The sequence below is a fragment of the Mus pahari genome, chromosome 2 (assembly GCF_900095145.1).
Source record: "Mus pahari chromosome 2, PAHARI_EIJ_v1.1, whole genome shotgun sequence".
In the NCBI taxonomy this organism is placed as follows: domain Eukaryota; kingdom Metazoa; phylum Chordata; class Mammalia; order Rodentia; family Muridae; genus Mus; species Mus pahari.
This window is the reverse complement of record NC_034591.1, coordinates 23,440,301-23,459,120: the sequence shown is the minus strand read 5'-3', so window position 1 is coordinate 23,459,120 and position 18,820 is coordinate 23,440,301. Positions and strand designations below refer to the sequence as shown.

General features: G+C 41.8%; 1 protein-coding gene across 1 annotated transcript in view; it reads right to left on the bottom strand.

The window, feature by feature from the left end:
* Rnf32 (ring finger protein 32) overlaps window positions 1–16,526 on the bottom strand; it is a 31,086-nt gene extending 14,560 nt beyond the window's left edge. The window contains exons 1-6 of the mRNA XM_029535614.1: window positions 15,984–16,526; window positions 15,165–15,429; window positions 10,666–10,808; window positions 8,163–8,195; window positions 7,565–7,689; window positions 7,092–7,200 (exon numbers count right to left, since the gene is read on the bottom strand). Of these exons, the coding sequence (XP_029391474.1) occupies window positions 7,092–7,200; window positions 7,565–7,689; window positions 8,163–8,195; window positions 10,666–10,808; window positions 15,165–15,429; window positions 15,984–15,998 (690 nt within the window). The 5' untranslated portion in view covers window positions 15,999–16,526. The remainder of the gene's footprint in view (window positions 1–7,091; window positions 7,201–7,564; window positions 7,690–8,162; window positions 8,196–10,665; window positions 10,809–15,164; window positions 15,430–15,983) is intronic.
* Window positions 16,527–18,820: the final 2,294 nt, after the last annotated feature.

The following is an 18,820-nucleotide window of genomic DNA, read 5'->3' as shown; positions in this document are numbered from 1 at the left end:
GCGTTGCTGTAGAAGGATCCTGTTTGTGTGCCGCGTCATTTCTTGCTGGCGGGAAGGTAGCGCGGGACAGATAATCTTAAAAATTGAGTCTTTTGCCTACTTCTGTGCTAGGCTTATAGGCATATACTGTCATACCTGGTTTATGTGGTATTAGAGATTGAACTCAGGGCTCTGTATGCTGAGCAGGCAGTCTAACAACTGAGCCACATCCCCAGTCCCATTAAACAGCCTTTATTTTAACAAGCTCTATCTGAGTTCTGGTCCTGGTGGTCAGGATTAGGAATGGCTGTTACATTTGTTTCAATTTAGGGAGATTGAAATGTTCATGTAAGTTTCTGTTATAGTTTAAAAATTTCCCATGTTTACTAATTTTAGTTACATTTTGGCCTTTAATGGCATTGGGCAGTATATATGAGCCTCTTACAATTTTAACATGATTTTCATATATTTGGATGCCTTTCTCCTCAGTAGTTTATACCTGGTGATACTTTATCATCCGGTGTTTACTTTTAAAATACTTTTCAAATTAATGCGAATCTCATTGGCTAGGTTTGCTTTCTCCTGTCCACCTGTCTCTCATTTCCTCCAGTTTCTGCCTCCTGGAGCTGGGATCACAGGGATAGAAGACCACCTTCTGGGGATCTGAATTCGGGCCCTCAGGCCTGGATCAAGCACCTTACCTACTGAACAATCTCCCAACCCCATTTGCCTTTTTTCTCATTTATTTTTTTTTCTGAGACAAAGGATAGGCTGGCTTCTGAACGCAAAACCCTTTTGTGTTAGCCTTAGGCCACCATGCCAGCTCTCATTTGTGTTTTTAATATAAGTTTACTTTGAATATTTTTGTTTCATTTTGTGTCTTAGAGCAATGCAGTCCAAGAGTTTGTTGTATAATAGGTAGGTAAATTTACCTCAGTTATACTTGATTTCTTACTGTGCTTTAATCCCTCATCACCTTTTCTTTGAATTATCTTTTCTTGTTGCTGGAGTTTCCTTTTTCCTAACTTTTTAGTAATGTGAGTAGGGGGCATACATGTGATAGTCAGAGGACAACTGTGCGCGTCAGTCTTTGCCTTCCACCTTGAGAAAGCTCCCCCATGCCCCCACTGTCCTCCAAACTAGCTGGCCCTAGAGCTTGTGCAGAATTTCTTGTCTCTACTTCCTGTCTCCTCATAGAAGCTCTGGAGTCACGGATGTCCCTGCTATTCTCTGGCTCTTACATTGGTTTTGGGGATTTGAACTCAAGCCCTCACACTTGTACAGCAAACTCTTTTATCCACAGAACCATCTTCTGACTTAGCAGAATTTCTACCTGCCTGAGTACTTGAGGACAGGATGCCAATAGGTTAGAAGTCTATCTTCAAATGGGTTGGCAAAATTGGTGGGATCTGTGAGTGACTAGCTGATAATCCTGAACTTTATTCCCACCTTGTACTAAATGATATTTAAATGCTTATTAATGTGCATATAAACTCAACCATCCTCATAATTTTATTTTGCCAAAATAAAATTGGATTTGTTATATCAACCACATTTCCTATTTTCTTTATCCACCTGATGGTGTACATGGCTCCTTAATCTTGTCTGTTGTGAACAGTGATGCAGTGAACATGGCTGTGCAGTCGTGTCTGTTCTAAGACATAGGGTACTTAGGTATCTGCCTAAGAGTAGCATAGCTATAGTGCATGATGGTTCAATTTTGAAATTGTTTTTGGAGAAATTTCCATCCTGACTTTCAAAATGGGTGCAGCAGTAAATATTCCCAGCAGCAACAGTAAGAGCTTCTCATTTCTCATACCCTTTACTAGTGTGTTGTGGTTGCCTTCTTCATATTAGCTATTCTGCAGGGTGAGATGGGTTATCAGTATAGTTTTGATTTGCATTTCCCAAAGTTTGTCTGAGAATAGTGGCTGTTTTTTTCATTTTGTTAAAACTGCAATTTTGAGAATTGTCTCTGTAGTTCACTTGGCTATTAATTGATTGGGTATGTTTTTGGTTCCGTTTTGTTTGTTTGTTATATAGCTTAAACACAGTCAGATGAATAGTTTGCAAGTACTTTTTCTCCCATTCTGTAGGCTGTCTCTTCACTCAAGTGTTTCTTTAAGTTCCATGCAACACTATTCATTATTTTTCAGTATTACTTTTAGGGATGTTGGAGTCCCCTTTAGACAACTGTTCCTTATGTTAAAAGTAGTTCCTTTATGTTTTCCTCTAGTAGTTTCAAGGGCTACAGTAAGGCACATGTTTCATTTGGAATAGAATTTTGCACAAGATGATAGGGATCTGGTGAATGTTCTTTGTGAAATCCGGTTTCCTAGCACAGTCAGTTGAGATTTGTTTTCAGTGTGCTTTGCCCTCTTTGCCAAGAATTGAGTGCTGCAGACTGTAGGTTTATTTCGGGTCCTCTATTCTACCCCACTGGTCCACTTGGCCGTTTCTGTGTCAGCACCATGTTGATTTTGTTATAAGGACTCCAGTATATTTGGAGGTCTGGCATCATACCTCTAGCATTGCTCTCTCTGCACAGGGCTGCTTTGGCTATTTTGTGCTTTCATATGCACTTAAGGCTTCTTTCCAAGCCTGTGAAGAATTTTATCAGGAATTTGATAGAGATTACACAGAATTTGTAAACTGCTTTTGCTAAAGTGGCCAGTTTTCATAGTATTGATTCTGCCATTCCATGAGTATGAGAAGTCTTTTCATATTTTAGTGTTTTTCATTAAATACTTGGGTGTTTTAAATTTTCATTGTTTTTAAACTCCTTGATTAGGTTTGTTCCTAGGTGTTTTATTTTTCTAAGGCTATTGTGAATGGGATTGTTTTCATTCCTTTCTTTCTCAGTATGCTTGTTATAGGTATACAGAAACGGTTTTCTATTTTATCCTGCCACTTGACTACAAGTGTTCATAGGAAGCCTTTTCTGAAGGAGCCTTTAGGGTCTTTTTTAAGAACAGGGTCATACCATTTGCAAAATATGCTATGACTTCCTCTTATTGTACCTGGTTTTTCCTTTCATTTGAGTTTACTGATCACTCTGTCAAAGAATTCAAATATTATAATGAGTGGCTAGCCCTGTCTCCTTCCTGGTTTTAGCAGAAAGGCTTTCCTTTCTCCTAAATGGAAGGATAACCCATTTAGTATAAAGATGGCTAAACTTTTTTTATATATGTACTTTATTCTGTTAAGCTATGTCCTTTCTTGAGTTTCTTCAGGACTTTCATCATGAAGGATGTTGAACTGTCAAGGTCCTTTTCTGCATCATGAGATGATTGCATAATTGATTTCTGTTTCTGAATATATGTTATTGCATTTGTTGTTTTAAAGATGTTGAACCACCCTTAAATTATAAGAATGAAATGAATCAACTTCATTACGGTTGTCATGGCTTGAATGTGACTTATGACCCATAGGTTCACTTGTTTGAACATTTGGTCTCTAGCTGGTGACACCATATTAATATATTGAGGGACATTTGGGACTGTGTTCTGACTAGCAGAAGTAGGCTACTACTAGGTCCTTGAAGGTGACATCTGCTTCTGGGTCTGTGCCCTGCTATTTGACTACCAACATGTGAATAAGCTATACCAAGCTCCTGCCGTTCTGGGTGAACTCCAGTTGTTCTTCATTTCTTGCTGCGATGGACTTCCCCTTCAGCCACTCTATGCGGAAATGCCCTCTGAACTTGGGTTTCAAAACAAACCTCTCTGACTTTTGTTTCCAGTGGTATTTTCTTATAGCAATCAGAAACCATACTGGCTAGTTTATGTCAACTTGACAAAAGCCAGAGTCACTGGAGAAGAGGAAGCCTCAGTTGGGAAATGCTTCCACAAGGTCAGGCAAACCTGCAGGGCATTTCCTTAACTACTGATTGATGTGGGAGAGCCCATCCCACTGCGGATGGTACCACATCTGGGCTGGTGGTCCTGGGTTCTACAAACCACGTGGAGCAAGTCAGTAAGCAGCACTCCTTCTATGGCCTCTACATCAGCTCCTGCCTTCAGCTTCCTATCCTGACTTCCTTTGATATTAACAGTGAAATGCCAAACTGCTTTGGTCATGGGTATTTCACTATAGCAACAGTAATCATAACCAGCAGAGAGACAGCACAATGGCGCATCATCTTTTTACTGTATTATAGAATTCAGTGTGCCTAGTATTTTATTAGGAATTGGTTTGTTATGCTTTCGTTGTATAATTATGTAAAAAATTAAAAATAAGAGTAATACTGGCTGCAGGCAAGGGTTTAGTAACACTCTTTTCTTTCTTATTTGACAGGGTAGCTTAAAGGGTCATTGGTTCTAGTCTTTAAAGGTTGAGTAGAGCTCAGTCACAAACAATCCATCCTGGGAATGCTTCTTTTTGTTGAGAAACCTCATTACTGTTTCAATCTTGTGTGTGTGTTCCCAGCTTTTACTTACTTAGTATATTGACATTTGTCCTTTTACTTCCACTGTTTTTCTCTATGGACAACAAAAGAACACACTGCCAATGTGCTGTCCTTTTCAGGGAAGTGTTATTGATACTGAAATACACTCATAAAGTCAGAGGGTTCCTTGAGGGCCAGCAAGGGTTCCCAGGCCTTCCCTGTAGGATGGAATGTGGTGGTGAGCAGAGCTCTGCTTTCATTTGATGGCTGGTCCTGGTTTTCCTTGACATTCTTAGAGAAACTGAAAATGTATGAACTTTAAAAACTCTAAGAAAAATGATGGTAGGGTTAATTTGTAGCAAGTAAAGATATAACAAATGTTTTCAGCATCTGAAAACATTTTGGGACATGGAGCAGAGCCATCAGGGCCAGCTTCAGACACTGCTGGGCCTCCCTTTGTTTCAGACTACAGCCTCAAGAACTTCTATGATATCACTGGCTTCTGAAACCAACTACCTAGCATAAAGTCTTTCACATGTTCTCAGACTATGTGAGTTAGTCTGCTGTATCAAACCATCACAGATAAATAGTGTAGTAGTTGGGATTATCACCTGATTATCATGACTCCCTTATAAAGTGTAGAATTTCTAAAGTTATTACATGTACACATTAATTATCCACATATGGAAGGTAAATAGTTATCAGATCTGGCTTAAAATTTTGCAAGTGCAAACAATGACTTCAACTTGTCAGTCATATATTATTATGGCACATTAGAAACTACAAAGGCAGGGACTAGATATATGGCTCAGTGGTTAAGAGCACTGACTGCTCTTCCAGAGGTCCTGAGTTCAATTTCCAGCAACCACATGGTGGCTCACAGCCACTGTAATAGGATCTGATGCCCTCTTCTGGTGTGTCTGAAGACAGCTAGTGTACTCATATACATAAAATAATAAATAAATCTTTAAAAATGGGAGAAATTACAAAGGGCTTCTGGCTCAGTGGTGGTTACCTGTAGTCATAGCTTATACTCCCAAGTTATGAATTCAGGGCCAGCCTAGATAACAAACTGAGACTCTGTCTCAGGAAAAGCCAAAATATAATTACTGACCATCAGACCCCTGCATATGATGCCCAGGAGAACACAGAAAGATGACTACTGTAGAAGACATCAGTCTGCATGGAAGATGAGCTTCTACTCTACAAACTGAGCTCTAAAGAGAGATGTCTGGAAAATTATAAATTGGCCCAGAGAGCCTCTCCCCGTTTGGTTCAGGGTATCATCTGGACTAACGAGCAAGGCTAGAGATAAGATCTGGAAGGGAAGCCAGCATGCTGCCTTCTATGCAGGGAAAGAGAGACAGCTCATCCAAGGAAGTGAAGACAGACTTACTCTTTTCATCCAGTTAATGATCAGGACTTTTAATTAATTGCCCTATTTGTTTCATATTCAGTTAGGAGAGATCAAGGTTTTTGAGATATATATATATATATATATTTTTTTTTATTTATTTATTTATTTATTTATTTTTTCTTCTTGGTCAAATCCAACTTGGTAGACAGTCTCTGTGGCCTCTGCCTTTGGGTCTCCTGCTGCCCTCTTATATTCAAAGGCAGGAGCTTTGTGCAGGCCAGGCCAACCAGTACCTCAGGCATCTTCTAGCCACCACCTACACTCCATTTTGACTTTATAATGCAGTGTGTGATGCGATTAGCTTAGCATCCATATCACATTTAATGCCGCCGTCCCATTCTTTAAGGAATCTCAGTGTTTTTCTGAGTTAAATCTGAGGCACAGTGACAACCACATGTCAAATGTTCTAATTATGTATTTTAATAACTGTGTTGCTTATAACAAATAATTGAGGGCTTTTGTTTGTTTTGCATGTGTGTGTGTGTGTGTGTGTGTATGTGTGCCTTTAGTGCCTAGAAAAGGTACTAGAAAAAAGTCATATTGCTTTATAATCAATGTTGTTATAGCATAGTTGAAATGGGCTGGCTTACCCAGGTAAGGGTAAAGCTACACACAAGGTCATAGATACTCCATTTCTTCCTCTGAGATAAATGAGTCTCTTATGGGACCAGAAAGTACATGGCTATGGTCACTCAGTCTTGTGCCTAAAGAAGATAATAACTATGAAAACAGAGGACAAGGAACCATCTATTTCCTTACAGGCTGTACTGGCTGGTTTTGTGTGTCAACTTGACACAAGTTGGAATTATCACAGAGAAAGGTTCCCCATTTTGGTGTTGGTTACTTCTAACACATGTCCTTTTTGTATAAGTGGAGACACAGAAAATTGTTAAACAAGCACCCCCCACACCCCAACAACATAAAAAGTGATTAAGTGAGCATAAGCAAGCATAGACAGGAGTTGTTTATTTCTGTAATATGGAGACTTCACAAGGCCCAGCCAGCTACTGGAAGATGTCAGTGAGGTCTCCATTCTCCCTGATGATGCAGACATTAACTGGGGCCTCTTAAGAGTTGTAAATCTCAGTTTTGTCTTACTTTACCAGATGGCACCTGACTTAAACAAACAGCACACAATGCTGATCTGAATGTCATCATTTCAGGCAATGATGTTGGAGGCCACTGAGTTGAGCAACGAGAGCTCTGAGAGTGAAGTAAGCTGCAGTTGCACTGCCTGTAGCTTCACCAGTCTCAGATGTTCACTCACACAGACTGTTTGTATGTGAAGAGGTAGTGATACACACCCACCTTTTCCTCAAAGAACTTTCTCCTTAATTTGGCATCCGAAGGTGGGACCATTTTCCTCAGGTTTCTGTACCACTTTCTAACGATGTACCCTCGCCAATAAGCTTGGATTCTAAAATAGAGATAGAGAAATGATGACCACCTAATAGCCTCACTTTAAACCATTTTTAGATGGTTTATTATGTATATGAATGTTTTGCTTGCACGCATGTCTATACCATTCGTGTGTGTGGTATTCATGGAGATCAAAGCATCCAATTCCCAGGAAACAGAGTTACAGAGAGTTGAAAGCCACATTAGATAGGCACTAGGAAGTGCATCAGGGTCTTTTCCTCTAGCCCCTAGTGGCCTCATTTTAACAAGTACTTCAGTATTCCTCCCAGCCTGGATGTTCTGGTGCTCCTCTGAGTTAGTAATCACATCCTGAGCTGCAAACACCTGCCTACCCCTCTGCAGGGCACTGAGGCCTCTCTTACCTGGTGGCACACTTTACTCTGAACAGGCGAGCCCCATCATGTATCACTCTTGTTTGATATTGGTTCTTTCTACAGAGGGGACAGGTTTTTTTATTTGTGAACTTTTCAAAAGCCTGAAGGCATGCCTAAAGAAAAGGATTTTACTTAAAACTTTTCAAGTAATTATTTATAAGCAACATTTTTACTTCTAATGTAATTACGGTGTCTATTACCTCATCATTTCTATTCTGTCTAATTTAGATCATGAAGTAGCTTCATCAGATGTTAACACCTTCCTCATGAAACCTGTTCCAAAAATGATTTTCTACAGATCATGCATGCAGAGACTGTCATGTGGTGTAAAGGTAAAATGCTAGGTATAAGACTGCCGTGCAAACAGCCAGCAGGAAGTATGCTATCAGCAGCTTTGGTGTGCAGGTAACAATCTGCTACACAAACATTTGTGGTTATGTCACACAAAATCCATGATTTTTACAACAGGATGAGGTGCAGTCTAACCTAAAACCATGTTTCTAATTACAAACGGGGCTCATGGTTCAACAAATGGCTCTTTAAATAAGCGGGGGAAGGAGGCCAGGCCTGGCATGGGATTACTTACCCTGTGGAATACATGTGAGCAGGAGAGCAGCACCTGTCCACCAGAAGAGAACAGGAGTCTTAGTGAGGGATGCATCCATCAGGAGCTGTCTGAATGCGTCAAGGCAGCATTCAGACAGCTGACAACTTCCAAACTAACACGGTGTGAAGTTTAATATAGCATAAACATATCATCTAAAGAAAGCCAATGACCCCATTACCACAAAACCACATCATGCTTGATATTAAGCTAGTGAAAGGATTGCCAAGGTAGACATTGCTAGGTAGATAGGGTGGGGCAGGGAGGAACCTGTCTATGTGGTATGGTCTTGGTAAGAGAATAAGCAGAGATATGATAGGCAAACATCTTTTATAGGGCCTTGCTTAGCTAAATTACACTCCTAAACTTAAAATTGCAGCTTACTGTAACATAATTCTGAGAATCTTACATTTAAATAGCAAGACATTATGGACACAAACTACATTTTGCTTTTGAAATTAAAAGCAAACTTCACCCTTCTGACTCAAACTTCACACCCAACAGTGATGTTTTGGTCTGGAAAAACAAAAACAAAAAACAAAAATCAAAACTAGCTTAGATCCAATGAGGAAGGGTTTGAGAGCACTGGCCACTGGGAGGTATGTTAGTGAGGAAGGTGAGTGGGCAGGGGCGTGCCTCCCGTTTTCAGTGCCCATCCCCTATGGCCTTGCTCACTCTGGTCTCTTAAGTGGGATTAAGGGAAGGAATTTTAGAATAGAGCNTATAAACCTAAAACNTTTCCTTTAAAAAATATTTATTTTATGTATATGGGTGTTTTGTTTGCATGTATGTCTCTGTACCACATCCATATGCTGCCCATAAAGGCCAGAAGAGGGTATCAGATCCCCTGGAACTGGAGTTACAGGTGGTTGTAAACACCATGTAGGTGCTAAGAACTACACCCTAGTGNTCTGGAAGAGCAGNCNTGTAAAACCTTTTCTGGACCCTGCCAACTGTAAGCTTAAATTTAATAAACTAATGTATTAAAATCATCTGTGGAGTCAAGTTCTTCACTTTTTAATATAATTTTTCAAAGTATTTTATCAAAAGATATCAATTTGCTCTGAATAATATAATTTTTATATAACTCTAATCTTAGAATATTATATTTTGTAATAGCCATATTATTCATTATAGGCAAACAGTTGTGATTGTTACACAGCGAGGACATTTACACTCTGCCGTAATTTCTGAGTGGGCCTGTTGTGAGTCACATGAGTTCTGTTCTCACTTTAGATGGCGTCTTGTACTGCAGAGATAAGTGACTACTGGAAAGTATCTTGAAATCATTCATTCATGCATTCATTCATTCATTCATTCATGCGATTGGGTATTCTGCCTGCATGTATGTCTGGCTACCTCTTGTGTGCCTGATACCCATGGAGGTCAGAAGGTCTCCTGGAACTAGAATTGCAAGCCACGGTGTGTGCTGTGAATCAAATCTGGGTTTCCTGGGAGAACAGCCAGTATGTTCTCTTAACCATTGAGCCATCTCTAACCCAGGAAAATTGTTTTTAACTAAGAAATCTAATGTGGGAATACTAAGTGCAATATTAACACAGCAATGTTAGTACCTTTAACCAAACCAAATGGCATTTACTGAAGTGCATACGCAAACCCTGAAATAACTGCATGTTCAGTCTTCATACAACTAGTTTAAATACATACAGCACAATGAATAGGGTGGCTGAGGTTAGAAGATTCCCTGCAGCTTTAATGACCTTGTACTCCAGCACTAAATTATAAACTGCCTTGTATCTGACAGTTTTGTGGTTCAAGGGCTGACTAAAATCTTTCCAATATCCACCTCCTGCATTCAGAAGATTAGGTCCTCTTAGAGAGTAAGAATCAAAGTGTACTTCTAGCATCTTTGTACTTCACATTACCAAAGAGCAGAAGTGTAGTGACTGTGAGTCTCCTTGCAGATACTGAAGCATCTTCAAGTCTGGGCAGTCAGGGTAGCCCATCAAACTGGGGACCCGAGCCTGGGAGTATGCTGGGTCTTCTCAGCAGCTGTCCCGGTGCTTACCACCAGAAGCTAAGGCTACACACTATACAAAAGCCTTGGGGAAAACCATCAGTTTCCCACAAATTTTGAGAGCATAAATGACCTAGGCTCTCTGGAGTTGAGAGTTTAGTCAGGCACAGCAATGGGTCTGTGCAGCAGGTCATGAGCTTTCTAAAAACTAGGAAAACCACCCTTTGCATTGTGACAGATGTGTGAACAAGGATTTTACTTTACATCAGGATTCTCACATTTTTTGAAATATTCAAAGCATCATTTCATGCAAATGGCATACTTAAACTTTAAGTAACACACCAGTAAGTGGACACTGTCAAGTGATGGTATTCAGATACACACACATTCCCTCTGTCTCTGTCTCTCTCACTTGAAAGTCACAAGGTTGACCTGGGTGACTCACTGGCTATTACTAGGGAAGCAGTGCCTGGCTGGGGCAGGTTTAAAGCTCTGTCTGTTATGTACCTGGGGCTGGAGCTCAAATTCTTCTTTACATATTGGGCATGGCTGCATGGAGTCCCCTTGTAGAAGGGGTCTCTGCTTCACTCTCTCCCATTCATCTGATGACAGTGGCAATGGGGGAGGTGCCAAGAGGCCTAGTTTCTGGGCTACAGGGAAGACAAGACACAATGTAAGCTCACGTATGTTAGCATATATAGTCACATTTTAAAGAGACAATCTGCATGTAGATATTCTACAGAGGCATTATAGCTTAGCCTTTTACAACACACAGCAAGATGTTTCTCTATGAAGGGATGAGGGAAGTGATGAATGACCCTTGAAGTTCTCAATAATGACTTATGTTTTTATTATACAAGACTGTCATCATTCTGAATGCTAACTGACTTTTCAAGCAAGCAGGACTGACATTTAGTTGAAGAACACCAGTGTTTTTTTTTGTTTGTTTGTTTTTTGTTTTGTTTTGTTTTGTTTTTTTGGTCACTTTTCTTCATGCTTCTCACCTATTTTAACTGTCAATCTGCAGCACTGCCTTGCTGCCCTCACCAATGACCCTTACAAAGAGCATATCAATCATGTACTACCCAAAGATATATTCCTTAATTGAGTTTATGAGTGCCCATCATATGAGTTTATATCCCATGGGGAGACCCACTTTGAAAAAGTACCTGCAACATTCCTGGGCACAGGACTGGTAGGACTATAAATGTAAACCACTATCTGCTAAGTAGTGGTAAAGGCACATAAAAAAAATCAACCTGGAACAAGATCTTCAATGATATACAATAAATGCTACAGGGAAGCTATGACAGAGGGCTATCAGAAAGCACTCTTGGTATAGCATTCATGGTAGAAGTATGCATGTATTCTAAAAGATAAAGGTAATCTCACAGATAATAGATATGCTTTCTAGGTAAATAGACTGTTGTCCATGTCTTCCTAGGAAAAGTCATAGAGCAGATGCTCAACCCATGGGACACAATAATTTGGGATACAGACAAATCCAAGAAGACAACATGAGGATTAGGGTTAGGGTTAGGGTTAGGGTTAGGGTTAGGGTTAACCCTAATACTAAGAGCTGAGTAGCCATGAGGGCACTGGTGTCAATGTGGGAATAAGTAGCAGCTCACAGGGCTGTGCCTGTCTGCATGCATCTGCAGGAAACACAATTTGCAGAGAGTGTTTTACTTAAGATGTTAGGAAAAGGAAACACAACAAAGGGAAAGAAACAAAGAGGAAGTAACAAAGATAACAGGAGAAATTCCAAAAAATCAGGAGACAAAATAAAACCAAAACCAATGGTGGATAGAATACAAGATGTATTTTTCTCAAAACAGACAGTTCTAATGAAACTGGCCTAGATAAAATACAAGTCACGAAGGAAAAAAAACAAACAAACAGAATAAAAAAAGGAAATAATTATAAAATGCATGTCAAAATGGGTGAGACAGCTCAGTCAGTAAAGTCCTATGCACATAAGCCTGGGTTCTATCGCCAGCATCCAAGTAAGAGGCTGGCATGGCACTAGTGCTGGCAAGGCAGAGACAGACGATCCTTAGAGCTCGCTGGCCAGCCAGTCTAGGTTAACTGGTGAATTCTAGTTAAGGGACCCTGTCTCAAACAATGAGTGATACCAGCCTCTAGCTGTGGAGCAAGTGGAACTGTGTCACCAGACAAAAACTTGGTAAAGTTGAGTAGATTCAGAAACCTCAGTACCCTCATACCTGAGAATGGTAGGAGTTGCATCTACTTCTGAACAGATTTCTGTCCTGGGACATGTGACCATGATACCCAATAGAGAGAACTGTTCCAATCAGTCATGTAGTGGGAGCACCCGAAGCCCCTTCACATGCAGATGAGGCATCCTTAACATCTCAGACCAAGCCAATAGGAAGCACCTGCCTTTAGACTCCAACCCACCCCAAAATGTACATAAGACCCTGTGTACAAGGAATAAACAAAGATAGTCTGAGAGTGTTTGTCTGTCTGTCTGTTGGATAGAGCTGTAACACTTTGAGGAAGAGAAATTCTCTCTTGAAGCTTTCACTGCTGGAAACTGCTCAAGCCTACAACAGTCACTTCCCACACGGTAGCCCCAACCTTGTCATCAACTCCTTCTCCCCTTTGGAGAGGGTAATTCAGAGCCACACAGATCTCCACAGACAGGATCTGGTACACAGATTGGCATAAAGCCTCGATATGCACATGACATGCCTCTACATATGAAAAACATATACAAAGATTATGTTAACATTTGTATTTTCCAAACTTACATACAATATAAGGAAGCTTAACTCACTTTACCAGATTTACTTCTGGTAAAATATGCCAACACTAAAACCATCAGGAGAAAAACAAAAAAGCTGAGTTGAGCCTGGAGCCATCGGACTCAGGGCCTCTCCTGTCTTGGTTAAATGCCTACCATACTGGGCAAATAGTCTTTGTTTATTCTTAGAACAATGATGGGTATTATTGTAGGTGAAGTGAATCCTATTGTCAAAGGCCAGATTCTGAACTGAACAGACGTGTACCTACAATAGCACCCCACCCCACCAGCATCAGAGCTGAGAAAAGGCTTTTCTGGTGAACATCAGTGACAAGGCCTGCCATCAAGATGCCTGCCACTCTTGGCTGGCTGTCCTTATCACTCTTGGCTGGCTATTCTGCACTTGTAATCAAATGTGGAAACTTTCTTCTCCTTACCGTAGCAGCTAAAGGAATAAAAGAGGTGCGGACCAGATAACTGGCAATGCGTGAGTTTCCCCTCTCTGCTGTGCAGGCCTTCCCCCCCCCCCCCCCCCCGTCTCTGACACCCGCACACGCTATAACACAACATCCATAAGCAAACCTATTTTCTAGGAATGTTCTATTTCTAGCTTTCCAGTATAAAATGATTTCAGACTTACAAAAAATAGATTGTAAGAATGAGATAAAGAATTCTGTGGTCTTATATATGCTGGTATAATGACGAGTGCCAGGGAATTCATGTGAGCTAATTATTAACTGCAGTCATGCTCCCTGATCCGTGGTTGTGCTGTCTGAGGTTCCAATGGCTCACTGTCAACTACCATCTGAAAATAATCAATGGCATATTCCAAAAACAATTCAGAAGTTTCTTTTTTCCCCAATCAGCAGCTCAATGAAATCTCACACTGCCCTGTGCTCCATTCTTGCCTAGTGTATCCAGGCAGTGTATATGTCCCTCTGCAGTTTTCTTGGTGATAAGAAAGACTGTGGCAATATTATAGTCTTAGGGTTTGTTGTCACTCTAGAGCAACACCCAGATGTACCCAAGACGGGAAGTAAAGAGCTTCCTTCAAGTGGGAAAGGGGAAAGTTTTTGATTTCACAGAAAGCAATTGTCTTGCCAAGGTAAGACGAAATCTTCTATGTGGCAAACTTTAAATATAGAAAATTAGATTCCCAAGAATTTTACAATTATATTTCTGCAATACACATATTGGCCTATGGTGGGAGTGGCAGGAAGACAGAATTTAAGACAGCTTGAACCACACACTGAGACTTTCTCTCAAAGAAAAAGTTATGGCCCCAAAGAAAAAGTGTACTAACAGGGATCCAGTTAAGATGGAAAAGACACTAAATTTGTGGATGTTATTCAAGCAAATGGCAAGGTGTATCACCAAAAAGCACTAAGGCTGTGAAAATTTTGGCAAGAAGTTCCTCAGAATAAGGAACATGGAGACAATTAGTTCAAGTAAGGCTCACTACACAAATTCATGGAGACTTTTGGGCTGAGGAGTATGAGCACCACTGTTGGCCTATGCACAGCCGGAGACACTGCTGCCTCGACTGGAAGGAACAAGCTCACAGAGGAGGAGGACACCAACCAAAGCTGGACTCAATTCAATGGAACCCAGCTCTTTTAGAAGTGAGATGGAAACTACATTTACAAAACAAAAAGATACAGACAAATGCCTGTAGTCCAGGCACTCAGGAGGTTGAGGCAGGGAGATTAAGAGTTGAAGGTCAGCATGGGCTATAGAAGGAGACTCCCAAAGCCAAGAAAAATATGCAAGGGAAGGCAGCAGGACTTAAAAATACAGAGGCACAAATCCAACCCTGGCAGTGTGTGTAGTGCCACAGGGCACATGACAAAACCAGGCACAATGTACACACCTAGGAATTCAGACTCACAAAAGCAAGTCACCTGCCCCTGTTGCTGCAACTTAGTCAAAGAGTATTGCCAACAGCCATCTTGATTATGGGCAGTTCTACCAATACTTTACCTCCAAAGTGAAAAAAAATCTTAGCAGATGAAGAGTTGGCATTAAAGCCTTATTAACAACGCACTTGGCTGCTAATAATATCATGGTTGTCTCTTTACCCCAAATATAGCATTGCTTCAGCTCTTTAAACAGCCTGACAAGGCTACACTGGGTTAATTAGCATTAAGCCAAAGGAAAAAAAGAGCAGGGGCTGGAGAGATGGCTCAGCCCTTAAAGGCTAGGCTCACAACCCAAAATATAAAAGATCAGGTTAGCTTACCTAAAGTCAATGGTGGTGGTGTGGGGTCTAGAACATATTCCCTTTCTGGATCTTCCACATTAGAACGCTCTGCAGTTTTTCTAAGTCCAGTATCTATCATGGCTGTTGCATCTCTTTTGAGAGCTTTTGATTTGTTCTCTTTCTTTTGTGCTTTTATCTTATAAGGATCTGCTACCGAGAGATGTCCAAGTTGAAGATCATGTAATAGGTGGTCCTGTAAGGCAACTGCAGTGACTGCTAAGTTACCTTTTTTAGATGAACGATCCTAAAAAAAAATGGGAGTGGGAGGTCTTATTTAGTGGACCAGCATGTAACACCATTTAGAAGAAAACGGAGGCCTTGTTGCTCCCTGGTGGCAGATCACCAAGTCAGTGGGAAGGAATGTCAGAGCAGTACCTAAGCAGAGCCAACTCCAGGCCCAACATCTATGGAAGAAATAAAGGGCAATCTTTTCAATTAGTTACTGGAGCCTTAATTATAAACCAATAAGTTCAAACCTGTGGGTGCTTAAATAAGACCCTGCTGTTTTGCTATAACTAAATTAGACTCCAGGCAAACCTTAAAAGGAATCTTGCTCTTAAATATAAGCTCTCTGGTGAAAACTTAAACATTTCTTGCAGGACCAGGTCCCTGAGCCAGGAGATGTGTGCAGGCAGCGCCCTGAGACTGTCCGTTACCCATATCACATGCACCTCCCACTTCTGCTTACAGTTCCCTAAGAACACAAGGTTTGTAAACTATATTTATACCTGAGGAAAGTCCAGGTAGACTACACCCTGTAAATAAAAGCATGGGTCAGTTCTGAGGAGGATGGGGTACCTTATTTTTTAACATGCTGTATCGGGAGTCAGGAAACACTGTGGTGTGGCTTTAACAATCTCTAACATCACATTACAGTAACTTCCATTCTTCTGCTGTAACAGAAAGTAAGAGTGTGGGTAAACATCCAAATATACTAGGGCTATGGGGATGGTAAAAGGAACGCCAGCCACAGAGCAGCATGAGCTACCCTGTCTAATTTACAGTCATAACCCAATCCATCCCTGTCCTCAAAGAGCTTACCATGGTGCTAGAAAGAACAACCTAGAAGCAAAACCAGAGTCTTAGAACAAAGTCTTCGACCAAAATGAGACACTAAGTAAATGAACAATCCTTGAAGACAACATTTAGCCCAAGCCTTAGAGAAAGGAGTGTGTGTTAGATGGCAGGAGCAGGAAAGCATCGTGCTGTTTGTGTTTGGCAAGAAGGGAAACAATGAAGAAGATGGGTGTACATGCTGACTGCCTTCAACCTGGCCAACACACAGACGGACAGAATATGGGGGACAGATACTAAGTCCCAATCTGTTTTCTACTTTTTGGGGGCAAGCTACTTAAGCATCTCTGGCTCAGTTTTGCATTTATTAAAAAAACAAACAAACAAACCACAAAAATACTGACATTGCAGGATTATTATATTAAAAGAAAACCTCCTTAAGGAGACACTCATAAATGGTGACTGTTGCTCTAATTCCCTTAAAAATGGGGGGACAGACTTGGTATTAACCTTTTTAGTTTTGGGACGATACTGTCCATAATATTCTACAGTGGAGAGAAGAAGCACCTTTTAAAAAGCAACCTAACGGAACAGTATCAAGGAACTAACTTTCAAAAAGGTGCTCACAGAGCAGCTGTTACGCATTCATGCATACACGGGGCCCTGCGTTCTACCCCCAGTCTACAACACACACGTTAAAAGATTACAGGAAAGTAAGTCCCATAGGAACTAATGTGTGAGACAACCTGATTTAAGACAAAGAACCAGCTGCTGTTCAGACCCTTCAGAAGCCTAGGGCAGTTTTCAATGTGCTCACCTTCCCCTTACTTCTCAGTGCTGGCATGGAGATCTATGAGAGAAGTTTGTATGCAGTATTCCTTACCATGGCCTTGGCTGGAGGAAGGCATGTAAAATACTGAAAGGTCACTGTACTATTTTCCAAATTCAAAATGCCTGTAATTTGGCAAAGCCAAATATGCATCATAAAAATGTTCACTTTTTCAACAAGATTCATACCATCAGTAACCATAGGTAGCTACTTAGTTTACAACTTCACCAGGTTCTTATTGTACCGTTGTAACTAATATCAAGGTAAGAGCGTTAAAAATTGCTTCACCATAGTCCCATAGTATTAGCAAATTGTACAATAGAAAGGATAACGAAACATGTTAGATGTAGTCCAACTGTATGAGAAAACATAGAGAAAAGGTGACCCGTTAGTTTGGCAACAGGTGAGAAATACACAACCGCTGCCTGGCCCTGACAGCCACAACAGCAAACTGCCTGTTTGTAATTAGCTTGCACTCGGTTAGAAGGTTGTGCTAGGTAGGAAAACACAGGACTAGGCGACAAGGCATTTAATCACCAATTGCTTTCAGTGATCAGGAGGCAATTAATACACGCGTCAATAGAAATGCACTGGAGAGATGGCATATAAATTTAAAATACGCCCCCAGAGACAAGAGAAGTCGTTGGAAATCTGGTCCGTGAGGTCTCTCGCCATATCACAGCCTTGCGCAGCGCAGGCAGGATCCGCGGACCGTCCACAGCGACCCGGACCTCCCGCCTCAACACTACCCCGTTTCGGCTCTCGCTCCCTCCTCTGCACCAGAGCTTTATACTTCAGACAGCGCTGCTGGACAAACTCACACTGGCCCTCTCTCAGCCGCACCTTTTCAGAACGGCTCCTCGTTGCCACGGCAACCAGCGGCCCCTGTGCTTCTAGGTGCGCAGGCCAGCCGGCTCCGCCTGGCTGTCAGTGCGCATGCTCGCCCGTGCTCCCTCCCCCCCCCCCCCCCCCCCGCAGTCTGGACCCCCTTCATCTCACCTGCAGCGAGCCGCTGGCTGCGCCCGCGCGTACGTCATGGCTCCGCCCCTCGCGTATCGTCAGCGTCCGGACGCTGGTGCGTTACGTCGTCGTGAGGCGCGCGTCCTAAGCTGTGGAGTGGCGTGCACGGGCTCTCCAGTCTCTTCCTCGGACGTGTGGTGTTTGGATGGTGTCCTTTCCGCTGCCCTCTGGTCAGGAAGGATGCGCTGACCCGTGCGGCTCTTTGTAGTGGGCTTTCTGCGGTTCCCTCAGTCGAAAGACTTGATAGCGACCCCTCGACTGTTTTGCTAGTTGTGTGGCGTCGCCATCCGCCCTCCTACTGTTTCACGATTGTGTCTTGGCTCCCGGTATCGTGGCCTGTTGTGTGTTGCGGGGTGCAGACCTTTTCACGTTCGCCCCTTCTAGTGGCTCCTTCCAAGATCTAGGGTCTCAAGGCTTCTCTGAAGGTGAGGGTGGAGAGAGCTGTCCCTGTGGCTACTTCTGCACTCCGAGCCATCGCCTTCTATACCCCTCTTAAGTCTGCACCCCTGCGCTGTCCATTGAACCAGGCTTGATTCCCTGGGGTCCTTTAAAAGTCTTTCACTTCTTGGTGCCAAGCAGAAATATTGTATTGATTTTTCTCCTGCCTGGAATGACTTTTTGTACTTTAATTGTACATAATTCACCTGGAAGTGCAAAGAAAACACAAGAATGTGAGATCCTCAGTAAAGTAAAGTCTACAGAAGTTACTGAGCTGGAAGATTGGTATTCTGCCACTAAAAAGTCCCAAAAGTCATTATAAATCTGGTACACA